The 12838-nt window shown below is 44.8% G+C and overlaps 1 protein-coding gene across 3 annotated transcripts in view; it reads left to right on the top strand.

Moving 5' to 3' along the window:
- The window catches only part of UBE2H (ubiquitin conjugating enzyme E2 H), a 108228-nt gene extending 96980 nt beyond the window's left edge, over nucleotides 1-11248 (top strand). For all 3 annotated transcript variants that reach the window (XM_027573206.2, XM_027573203.2, XM_027573204.2), the window contains 2 exons: nucleotides 1854-1982; nucleotides 6935-11248. In XM_027573206.2, coding sequence (XP_027429007.1) covers nucleotides 1854-1982; nucleotides 6935-7059 — 254 coding nt within the window. In that variant the 3' untranslated portion in view covers nucleotides 7060-11248. The remainder of the gene's footprint in view (nucleotides 1-1853; nucleotides 1983-6934) is intronic.
- Nucleotides 11249-12838: the final 1590 nt, after the last annotated feature.

The raw sequence follows: 12838 nt of genomic DNA, 5'->3' as shown, positions 1-12838 counted from the left end.
TCCATTACCTGGGGCTCAAGGTAGACCTCCTCTGCGTCAGGACCTGGTGCGTGGGAACAGGACTGAGCCAGCTGTCCTGTGATTCTCCGTGACATTACTGGCTAGACCTGAGCTGTCCAATACGAGATCTAGCCATGTGTCCTTATTTAAATGTAAATTAGAATTAAACATATTTCAGTTCTTCAGTCACACCAGCCCTCATGCATCCATCCATAGCCACATGTGGCCAGCAGCTACCATCCTGGACAGTGCAGATACAGAACACTTTCATCATGCAGAAAGTTCTGGCTTACTCTCCCGCTGCTCACCCCAACCATTAAGGAAGCCGTACTCTGACAGGGAAGAGCTGACGGTTACTCGTTGGGTTTTCCAAAGCAGAGGGTGACAAACATTGTTTGCCTGGTTTTGTATATAAAGTTTGATTGGAACACAGCCACACCCATTTGTTTACCCATTATCTGGGAGTGCTTCTGTGCTAGGTGGCGGAGCTAAGGGTTGCGTTGTTAGGCCAGGGTCCACACGGGGCCCACAAGGTCTAAAGTATTTATTCTGTCCCTTTATGAAAAAGTTTGTCAACCCCTTTTACCTAGACCAGGATTTCTCAACCTCAGCACTGTTGAATTTTGGCCCAGATAATTACTTGTTGCAAAGGGCTGTCCTGTGCATTGTAGGATGTTCAGCAGCAGCATCCCTGCCTCTATCCACCTGTCCCCCTCCCCCATCCAGGTGTGACAACCAAAAATTTCTCCAGACATCACAAGATGTCTGCTGGGGAACAAATCACCCCTGGCTGAGAACCACTAATCTAAAATGCTGTGGCTTGACCAAACATTCATTTATAATACTGCCTAAGAGTGCTCACTGTAACAGGGAAAAAATACATTAAAAGAGCAAAATAAATGAAAGAGTAGTTCTTAATGCTGCTATACTTTAGCATTCCCTACAGAAACAAATTTTTCTATAAAACATGATAGAGTAACTGAAGTAAGGAGCCTGGAGGCACTAAGATTGCACAGTTCACTGCTGAGAAGCAAATAGAATGGAAGTTATCCCATCTCTGAAGTGATGGGAACATGGAGTTTATTTTACAGGTTTGCAAGGCCTGTTTCCTATAAAACACTACGTGACTGCAAAGTTCTTATTGACTTTGCTATGTGTGTAAATGTTATCTCTGTATACCCAGCACCTTGTGCTGCTTCTGGCAAGAAGGGAGTTGATAAATGTGTATGAAAATGATTGTTAATAAATTCAGTAAATCTTACGATTATCTGTGATCTTAAGTGGCCCACGTAGGTTCCTACCTTCATTAGCCAGAGTTAAAAGACTGGTTATATTTACCTGCAGTCAAGGTGATGAGAATTGAATTAAGCATCAAGGCGTATAAAACTGTGTTCTTCTTGAGATCTGGCGCTTGAATACTTTTCAGAGTGGGGATTTTCAAAGCTGTAGAAAAAGGCAATACTAAGAGATAACTAATAAGAATGTAGAGTGCTGTAGAGTTTGGGGGCACACATTTTAATTCAACAATGTATGTACTATGTCTGAATTCTTGGTTTAGAACATGGAATGAATTAGAATTGGGACAATTGCCTTTGAAAGCCAATATCAGGTATACCTTTATCTGATTCTTCAAAGTAAAATGAAGTTTTAAATATTATTTTTTAAGTTTTAAATTTTAAAACTGGTATTGAAAATAATATGTAATCGAGATCATATGTAACGGAGCACTTTTATGGAAAACTTCATGTGGTTGATTATTTTGGAAGATAAGCAGTTTTGACTACTGAATTCAAGTGAATTTTAGGTGAACTTGTTTTTTTCCATGCATGACGTATTTCTGTTTGTTTTTTCAGATCTTACCAATATATTTGAGTCCTTCCTGCCCCAGTTGTTGGCCTATCCCAACCCCATAGATCCTCTCAATGGTGATGCTGCGGCCATGTACCTCCACCGACCAGAAGAATACAAGCAGAAAATTAAAGGTAAGAAGGCAAATAGTTTAACCTAGAGACAGAATACGTGTATTGGGCTTTGATCATTAAAAGCCCTTCTTAGTTAATAATAATTTTTCTCAGGCCTTAAAACAGACCGCTGTCTGTGGGCTGGAGTAGAACTCACTAGCCCCTGTAGTTCCACGGGGTCATTGACACCTTGGGAAGGCTGAAGGTCCCAGCAAGGAAGATGAGAAGGAGTGAGAAAGAGCAAAAGGAAAGATGAGAAAGTGGGGGGCACCTGTTAGGTGGTGGTGGATGTGACCCTCCCAGAAATCCCCGTGGATCCCTCTCCAAAAGAACCTTAGCCTTCATTTGCTTCCTCTTGTCTTGTAAAACTAGAAAACTGGGGCTGGGGAGTGAGGTATTAAATGAAAGACCTAATCTCCCATTTGTTTACAGACGGTATCATCCTGGCCCGTCAGGAAAGCTGTTAACTTTGGAAGTTGGGAAATGCCAAATTCTTATACTTTTTCTAGTGTATCATTTTACCTGTTGAATTAAGAATACCCAACTGGCTTCACTTCTTGGCCCCATACTGATTTACTTTGGAAAGTTAACATCTGGGCGCATTTCTTGTCTGCTGCAGATATCTGGCCCCAGGGCCCAGTTTTCTAGTAAAACTTGAAATGTGCTGTACTAGGTAGAAGTGTGCTTGTGGTAGGAGAGCTAGTTTTCTCATCCTTTACGATTTAGAATCCTCCTTTCTCACTCTGAAACCGTTGACCTGCTAATGGGACACGAAGTTCATTAACATGAACTTGTGGTTTCAAAAGAACATCTATAACTTCACACCGGTTTACTGGTGTTCATTTTTACCTCTCTGTGTGCTTGAGAACCTTTGTAGTGAAAAGTCTAGATAAAATTCCACCAGAAAGTAAAGGAATTCAAAGTCATGAAAGTAGGCCTACTCTCCTTACCAAATGGCAGGCATCCATATTTACCTAATTGTTAGCATGACTTGCCCGTCTGTGTAGCAGTTCAGATTGTCAACTTATGCCTCATCTTCTGAGGTCCATCTGCAAGAGGTGGCAGTAGAAATAGTTTACGGGAGCCTGGAATATATAGGTCTTCACTCTTTTAACTGTCCAAGTATGAGACAGGCGCATCTGAGGCTTTCCTTTGGTTTTCTCATTCTTCTCTGATCTCTGTAGGGTACTGTTTGGTACTTTTGTTGAGATAAAATAGAAATAAATCTACTCCAATTAATTTACTTAGGTCTCAGGTGTTTTTGCAAATTAATCTAACTTATGTAGCAGAATATCTGTATAGCCAAACATGTATTTCAAGGGGGAAAAATACAGTCCATTTCAACCAGATAAAATTCTGTTATGAGACTGTATTAAAATTGTGACACAGGAATCACTTAACAGTGTCTGCAGCCCACAGATCTCTCAGTGTGGAGCATATTTCTGTAGTTCTTAGATTCATTATGCCTCAGCAATTTAACACTATTCCTGTTTTAGAACATATCTGCTATAGTACCAGTTACAAAAGGAATCCAATCTACATTTTTATTTTAGAATGGCAAGCTCTAGCTTAGGGAATTGAGCTTTCTGAAATGTCAATGTTGGCTATCATTTTGTCTTCCTGAGCAGTGTGAAAATCAGGGCTGTAAGAACTATCCTGATGGTTTAGATGCGCTCCCCTGGCCCCCAGCTCCCCCCGCCTCCCAGCACTGGGTTCTCCCCTGCACCCAGCCTGTCGGAGGCTTCCTCCTTTCAGAAGCCTCTGTCTGCTCCTGAGGACCTCTTTGTCCTGCTCTTGATTTCCTGTCATTTTCAGACTTCTCACTTCCTTGCCCTAAACCCCTGCTAGTTTGTTTTCCCTCTTCTACTGATAATCTGTTACCCCATTTCTTCCTAATCGTGTGCACCCTGCTCAAGACCCATTTTCCTGACTTCTCTGCGGCTCTCGTATTTTGCCCCTTCCCTTCCTGAAAACCTTTCTCATTCCATTCCCAAACGTGGTCATTCTCTCAAGAGTCTCAGTCATTCAGCCCTCCCTCACCCGCCCTCACCACTTGGGGAGCTGATACACCCCTCACTGCTTTAGGTAATTCCCTCCAGGCAGGCGATTTCCAAAAACCTCTCTCCCAAGCTGCTACCAGACATTTCTGTGGCTAGCCTCACAGGACAGCGTATGTAACCTTTCTTACCATGGATTTTCGTCAGCATTCCCATTTCTTTGATGTTTTTTTATCATGTAGATAGGAGCTGCCTGTGGGATGGGCACCAGTGAGCTGTCTAAAGATACAACACTTCCTTGCTTAAAAAACCTTCGATGGGGCGGCATCGTACCTGCCGTTCGTGGCTTTCTCTCGCTCTGTGTGAGCTCCATCCTTGCCTTTACTCCTAGATGTAGCAATATGTGACCATCACATTGGACGAGTTTCAGATACCCAACCGTATTCCCTTCCTTAGGGAAAGTTTCAACCTAGAGAATAACTTAACCGTATACTCATTGTCCAACTACGGCAAGACCTGTACGTTTTTTGCTTTATTTGCTTCAGATACAAATGTAGTTCTCGGCCTTGTGTTTTGACATACTGGCCACGTCCTTCTCACCTGTGCATTTTTTTTTTAAGATTTTTTTATTTATTTGAGAGAACAAAGCAGGGAGAGTGGCTGGCAGAGGGAGAGGGAGAAGCAGACTCCCCCTGAGCAGGGAGCCCGATGTGGGGCTTGATCCCAGGACCCTGGGATCATGACCTGAGCCAAAGGCAGCTGCTTGACTGACTGAGCCACCCAGGCACCCCCTCCTGTGTGCTTTTGGTGAGGCTGTGCCTTTCGCCTGGAATGGCATGTCCTATGCTGCAGCTGAGAATCCTTCAAGGGTCAGCGCAGATGTGCCTGCCTTCCTGGCTCTCAGAAGCCAGAGGCCCTTCCTCCATGCTTCCCTCCGATGGCACTTGGCAGCTAACTGCCTTTATCTGCATCTGTCTCCTGCTCATAAATGACCTTGTTCTTCATTTTTCTGTCTCCTGAAAGGTCTTGTCCTAGTAAGCTAAGCAGTTAAAACTATTTCCTCGAATATACTAAAGAGGACTAATAGTATCACCTTACAGTGTCAGAGAGAAATGTCAAAGTGCAGCAACTTCTTTCTACAAATGCAGCGAAGTAGCTGACCCATTAGAGGGTAAAAATAGCATTTCTGGGACTGTAATAAACATTTCTCTCCAAAAGGTAAATTCAGGTTAAGTTCTTAACTAATCAGGAGCTTTTGGAGTCTCATCTCCGCCTAAAACTTCATTATAATGAATTTGTAGGGTTCTAAGTCAGAAGTCTGTAAACTTTTTCTGTAAAGGGCCAGATTCGGCCACATGTAGTCTCTGTCACATATTCTTTCTCTTTGTTCCCTTTTTTTTTTCCCCCCTTTTAAAACAACCGTTTGGGGGGGGGGGGCGCCTGGGTGGCTCAGTCATTAAGCGTCTGCCTTCAGCTCAGGTCATGATCCCAGGATCCTGGGATTGAGCCCCGCATCGGGCTCCCTGCTCAGTGGGAAGCCTGCTTCTCCCTCTCCTACTCCCCCTGCTTGTGTTCCCTCTCTCGCTGTCTCTATCTCTCTGTCAAATAAATAAAATCTTAAAAAAAGAAAGAAAGAAAGAAAAGCTGGGCCTAAGAATGCCCAAAAGACTTAAAAAAAAAAAAAACAAACCCTTTAGGGATGCCTGGGTAGCTGAGTCAGTTGAGCATCTGCCTTCAGCTCGGGTCATGATCCCAGGGTCCTGGGATCAAGCCCTGCATCGAGCTCTGCATCGAGCTCCCTGCTCAGTGGAGAGTCTGCTTCTCCCTCTGCCCCTCTCCTCCATTTGTGCTCCTCTCAAATAAAATCTTTTTAAATAAATAAACAACCCTTTAAGTATATCAAAAATATTCTTCGCTAGGCCCCTGTGTTATATTATTCCAATTTGGCAGGCTCATTTGGTCATTTTCCTCCTCTTACTCTCAGACTCAGTCCCTGTGACTCCATAGGAGGAGAAACAAAGCATAAGGACGTGAGGATGTGTTTCTCTCCTGCTGGCACTCTGAATAGGTTTCTGTCTTGTCTCTTGGCTATTTACTGAAAAACAGTATGCGCTTAGAGTTTTAAGAATAAGTTTGTTTGTTGAGCAGTTCTTAAAATTTTCTTCCAGCCAGCAGATTCAGCCTAGGCTGTAGCTGCATAAATCTTCAGGTAAATAATAGATGGTAAAGTGACTCAGGCTCACTGTGTCTCCAGATAGCAGTTCATTCCTGAGCAGATTGAGAGACTGTTTTCACCAGCTGCTTCAAAAACCTGACAGGCAGGATCTGTTTAGACTAAAATCTATTCCTAAAATAATAGATCTGGGTTGACTGTAATTACATAACTGCAAGTCTGAAAATGATGGGGGATTTCCTTATAAATTACTATGGAATCATAACTAGTCCTGTTCTACCTGGGAGGGTGAATAGTTTTATTAACATAGAGATAAGAAGAAAGTACAGGGTTCACACTACCCAGTCCTGTGAGTTTGGAGGAGTGTGGCCATATGGATGAGCCACCAAGGCAAGAGTGAGGGTGGCTTGGCGGCTGAACTGGAGGCCGGTTCACACCAGTCACTGTCCTGGACGCCTGCCGGCTTCCCCATGTCTCAAAGCCAAGGCCCAGGGTGGCCGGCTGCCTCGTACACATCCACCTGGGAGGTGATGGCCCAAGGGAGTTCTGGGCTAGAGGTGCAATATGTATCTGCACCCCTGCAGATCAGATGTTCTGCTTTGCCTCTTACTAAGGGGGCAAAATGCATGAACTCCAGAGACGTCTTCCGTGGGGTTTTCCCCTTAGCTTCTGTGACCACACCCCGGCGGGTAAGGAAGGCTCGAGCTTCCCTGGGCCTTTGCCGGCTTTGGGGGTCACTGAAGCCCATGCTTGCCTGCTCACAGCCTCTGTGGTTTTTTTTTTTATCCCTGCCCCCTGTGCAGAGTACATCCAGAAATACGCAACGGAGGAGGCACTGAAAGAGCAGGAAGAGGGCACCGGTGACAGCTCGTCGGAGAGTTCTATGTCTGACTTTTCGGAAGATGAGGCCCAGGATATGGAGTTGTAGTAGAAAAAGCACCTGCTTTTCAGAAAGACTATTATTTCCTAACCATGAGAAGCAGACTATAATATTCATATTTAAACAAAGCAATTTTTTTTATTACTAAACAAGGTTTTTATGAATAATAGCATTGATATATATATATTATATATCACCCTTTAGATCTTGATTTCTTGGTCATTTCTCAACCTGAGGTGCATAGCATATTCCCACATTCCATTTTGGTAGCAATATGCGGTCGGAATGCATGCATTCATAAGTCCATTTGGCCAAGTCAGCCTGTGTGCTACTGAACTGTCAAAAGAAATAGCCGCTCTGATAGATAGACATGAGTAAAAATAACAGGAAAAAAGTTGCTTCTTTTATTGATGGTTCCAAAGAAACAAACCAAACCAACCAGCTCTTGGATGTGAAGCTAGAATAGTGCTTTTTCAGAATGGATGGGAGGAGCTGGGGGAGGACCAGGCCTGCTGTGGGAGCGTGGAGAGCCAGCCACCTCAGAGCCCGAGCTGCTCCTCCCTGTGAATCCCAGGTGGCCCCGTGTCTGGAGTAACAGCATCAAGCAGGGAGCTAATTGGAGTATTGAAACGTAAAACAATTTTTGACTCTGGATTTTAAGTACATTTTTATATGTAGATTCCTGCCTGTCTCACAACCAGGCCCTGCAGCCACAAGTGTTTTGCTTTGAAGAACCTTTTGGAAGTGTTTTCTGAACCTGATTCTTTTTCTTGGGCTAGAGCTTGTAATCCATACCTTTTTGAGGGGACAGGACAGGAGGAGTGAAGTGACTGGGGAGGTGCTCGTCTCATCCAGCACGTGCAGAGTCACACCCTCGCCCTGTTGGCCACTTTGAGACTGCTGCCCTGGACTAAGAGCTTTAAATTTGAGGGTGGTTGTGGGTGTTTTTGTTCGGGTTAGAGCTCCCCCCACTTCCTTTCCTTTCCAGTTTTTTGTTTTGTTTTGTTTTTAATGGTGTGTGTGTGTGTGTGAATTGTGCTTAGACAGGTTGCAAATTTAATCTTCACCTCCCAAGAGATGGCCTCCTTGGACAGCCGCTCGGTGGACCATTAGACCCGGCAAGAAGACCCGTCTGGTGGCCCGGGTACTCTCATTCATGTTTTTGGTTTTGTTTTCCCTTCTGCTGCTCTTGGCAGGCAGCAGCCCGGTCATCATCTGCTTGTGGGAGTGGGAAATGGGTATTTCAGACCCAACACACATTCTAAATTTAAAATGAGTAATAATTGGAACAAATAAAGGTCCTTGTGCCCAAAGTGACTACATGGGAAAAACAAACCACTTTCTTCAGAGCGTGACTGAATAGGAGGAAAGAGTTCAGAAATACGATGCAGTAGAACAGGTTTTGAAGGAAGAACATATTCTCTCCTGTATGTGTTAAGAGGAAATCAGACAGTTTAAAATGCCTGCTAATCAAACGTTTATTCAGCTCACCATATGTCCAGGTTGCCGGCAGAGTTTCTTTTCAGGTATGAGTGTGTTACCTACTGAATCTGGAGAACCTTAGACAGCAAGTCTGTATCCCTTTTTTGCCACAACCAATAGGACAATAGCAGAATTAGCCAATTCTGAAACCTTCTAAAAGACAATTTTTGAGCGTCCCACTAGGATAATTGAATTTTTCTTTCTGATGTGTGTTTTTAGTTTAGAAGTGCTATCTATTCCACAAGATTGGAGTCAATGAGGTTGGAAGATATCCTATCTTTTTTTATTCAAAAAGCACAATCAATCTTTTCTTTGAAAATCTATATATAGTACAACTTGCTTTTAGCATGATTATTTTCCTAAATAAGAGACAAAGAATTTACTTATTTTATGTTAATTACGGGCATGAAGCAAAAGGTTTTCTTTAAAAAAAAAAAATAAAGTGCAGTTAGTAGGGCTGTGGTTAGTTAACTGTACTGAGTTATCTATCTAGCATTTGTGGCTTGTTGGAGGGGTAGTGTTAACTATTTAACATGGAATGGTGTGCTTTAACTTTTCTAGTGCGTTGTCTTCTCATTACTTTGGGGGAGGGAGGGTCTCTGCTGGCCTTGTCTAACCTGCTTACCTGCCGAAGTAGCAGTTGCTTGTGCTATAACCGTTTAAATTGTAGGTGCGACTTAGGGTAGGCTTTAAAGTGCTGGGTGGTGGTTTGAGTTCAAACAATAAAAAATTGTATTTTTTCAATATTATATAAACAATAGTGTTCTAATTACCTTTCAAAAAAAAATAATGTCCAAATAATAATTGCTTATCTTGACAAAACCAACAAAACAAGTAGAGCCAAGTTTTGGGGAATGTACGTGAGCCATGGCTCTGCTCCCCAACTGAATACCTTTTTCTCAAAAAAGACATCTGCTCACCGCGGAGTGAACGTCCTGGCACTGGGAGTCTGGTGGTGCGGAATTTCCAAATGAAGATGTGTCGGGGGAGGTCACAGGGGTTAAGAAGCAGATCTGAGTATGGCTGCAGCATGTGTGCGTGTGTGTCTGTCCAAGTCTGCCTGATGAAGGTGTAATGAGGCTTCCGTATTAGCACAGGAAGCTCCTGGAATTGCTACCCAGATCACTCTGTACCCTCTCATTCTGTGCAAATCTGTCCTTTCTGGGCACTAACCTTGGTCCCATGCATGCTTTTGGCTGTGTGTGGGGCTTTTCCTCTCCTCTGAGAAATTGGTTTTTGATGAGTTGAACAGAATCCCTTTTTATGCTTTTTGTCCCTTCCTGTACCTGGGAGAGGTAGGTAGGAGAAGGAGACCATGCTTCTAGGTACAGAGGGAGCTGGAAGAAAGCCTGGCAATGAATCAGAGGACTCTGGTCCCCCAGTGATCGATGATACAGTAAGGCTAGAAGCGGGGGTGTGACAGCACCAAAAGCTTTTCCAGATTTCCTGTCATAACACTCAGAAAAGCATCCAGAGCCCCTCAGAAGGGCTGAACATTATTGCTTTTAAAGGTGGTGGTAGCAGGTCCCAGAGTTGCTTCTGGCAGTTTCCCTCCCTTTCTTAGTGTACCATCGTTTTTGAAGTTTTTGTGGTTGACCAGCGCAAGCCATCCTTTGCCCCCTGTTGAAATGACCCTGAGCTCAAGCTCTCGCCAAAACTTGAGAAGCAAGGCAGCCGCAGCCCGGAGCCTGGAGCCCGCTGCCCTCCGGCAGCCCCAGCACCGGGGCCTGGGGGTTGTATTTTGTGGTAGCCAAGCGAGACGCTGGCATTTTGCTCTTTTGTCTTCGATCTTGTCGCCCTCCTTGAGGTGACTGTGCAGTTTCAACCAGCATTTTATACTAGTAAGGTAGTTCTCAGAAGTTGCCATATGTCTCTCCAGTACCTAACGCTGTTCTTCCACTTCAGAAGCTGTTCTTGTTGCCAACTGGCTGATCTAAGCTCCTGAGGAGGGTCTCCCCTCGAAGGAATTTTTTTCTCCTCAAAATGCTCCCTGAAGCCCTCGTTGGCCTTGGCCTGACACTTGCTTTTCATTAGGCCTCCTGTTATGGCTGAGAATCCTGAAAGATCCTCTGCTAGCCTTCATGGGTGAAGTTTCTAGACACCGTTTCTGGGAACTGGTGTTTGATTTTAAATGGCCCTTCTACGTTCTAGGGACTCAATCAGAAAAAGTGAAAGCCATTAACAAGAGTTAGAGTTCCATTTCCTTTTACCAACTTCGTAACCGGGTTCACGGCCTTCTTGACTAAAATCAAATCATTTCTGATGGAGCGCAAAGACCTGCGTTTTCTTTGGACTTCTGAATCCATGTTCATATTTTCTCTGGCCACTGACCACCTTGGCAGTTCCATCCACGATTGGGGTGGAGGCCCCTGGGGGAAGGGGGAGCTCACCGTTGTTGGGCAGGCAGGGTCTCCACCCACCTGAGGAAGGGCCAGGACTTTCACTTCAGCAAATACTCGTCTTGGCTGTGGGCTTGGGAAGAAATGGCCATTATTTACTGATTGTATTTGGTACATATTGTGTGATACTTGAAGAGAAAAGGGACTTACCAGCCCTTAATTGAAATCTAAGCTTTTTATCGCTTATTTTTTCCTTGCCCTATCTCCTCCCTTCCACCATTTTCCTTGCATTGTGATGATCTAGTGGGCACTTCTGTCAACAGGACAAATGCCTCCTCTGACTATAACCTCTTAATAGTTGTGTATAATGAAAACTGTAAACTTTTTTAAATAAAATGTGTATATACCTTGGCAAATGGCTGGACCTTGATCAATAAGATGATAGCCTCATTGATTACTTAGCCCTTTCTTAAAAACAACTCCCTCTTTATTCATCTGACTCCTCTCAGCAGCAGACGTTGGCTTATTTTTGTTTTTGAGTGAGAAGCTCTTACAGAGGCAGATGACTGGGTTAGTTTGGGAAGGGTGACACTCCCTTTAGAGGTAGTAACTAAGAGGCCCCACCTCCAGAGTCCCGTCTCTGCACCTGGAATGGCAGGTGACTGCTGACTATAAACAAGGCTGGCTGTGAGGCTTCTCCACAACCTTGAAGGCCTTAAAAGGCCTTCTCTTCTGTGAAGTCCTATAGCTCGAAGGACCCCACCTGCCTTCATGTGGATCAGAAGGAATGGCTTCCATGTTGCAGGTCAGCCCAAATCTAGACCCTGTCAGCTAATGCCGAGCGAAGGATACCTGCTTGGCCTGGAGTTCACAGGCGGTGCAGCTTCCTGCCGGGCCTCGCTGCGCCAAATGCCAGCCTCAACCTGGAGGGTTGGGGTTTGAAACAGCAGGAGGGTATCACTGGGTTGATTAGCTCAGCGTTTCAATTCCTTTCTAAAGCATGTGCCCTCGATGGCCACCAGATGGCGGTGTTGCCTCACCTACTGGAAAATCCCACTTGGGTTCGATTTTTGTGAGAAGGCCCTTAAGACAAAGGGAAAACTTGGTCACATGCTTTCATTCCCCCAAACACTCTTCCACTGTTTTCTTCTCCTTACTCACTTTTCCCAGATTTCTTTTATTCCTCACTGCATCCTAACGTATTCTCCGGTAAGGCCCAGCTTTGTATCTACCAGGGAGAGGGAGAGTAAGGCCACCTAGGAGTGGTGCTCTGCTGGGAATGAGCACCTTAAGGTGTTCCTGGGGCAAGAGAGCCCTCGGCCACCCAGGCTCTCTCCAGTGCTCAGAAGCAAAACATTCAGTAGGTTCTTTGCAAATGGTGCTCACTGACCGCTCAACTTGGAATAGTGGCTCAGCCAGCACTGTCAGTTCCAGTCCCATCTCTTTGTTAGCTGTGTGGCCTCGGGTTCATTTTTTAAATGAGGTCCCTCAACTGGTAGTTTCTGACTCTGACACTCTGTGACTCCGAACTCCATCCGGTCTCTGAAACAATACCATATCACAGGATATAGTGTCCTGAGAGGATATTCCAGCAAGCTGTGAAACTGCAGTTTCTAGATCAGACGTTTAGAGTTTTGGGACCCAAACAGCTTCGGGACTTCAGAGCATCCACTTTCCAGCTGAAAGAACTGAGAGATGTATGGGTCATAGGAGTCTACCCTACTGATCTCACAGGAGGGAGCTGCTTTTAAAACTCCATGAGTCTCGGGGCACTCACTGGGGCTTGGGATCCCCCCCGGTCCCCAGTAATCTCACCCAGTGTCACTCTTGCCTCAGCCTCAGTCCAGCTGCTTCCCCGGCAGCAGGTGACTTTCCAGTGCCTGCCTAAGGCAGGAAGCACCCCTTTCCTGGGAAGGGACCCAGGGTTTCTGAGCTATGTTGTCCTGGAAAAGACTTGGGGACCCTGGAGCTTTTGTCACCTTAAATTCTCTTGCCATCTCTGAAGC

Source organism: Zalophus californianus, chromosome 12, assembly GCF_009762305.2.
Source record: "Zalophus californianus isolate mZalCal1 chromosome 12, mZalCal1.pri.v2, whole genome shotgun sequence".
In the NCBI taxonomy this organism is placed as follows: Eukaryota; Metazoa; Chordata; class Mammalia; order Carnivora; family Otariidae; genus Zalophus; species Zalophus californianus.
This window is presented reverse-complemented; position numbering and strand designations above follow the sequence as displayed.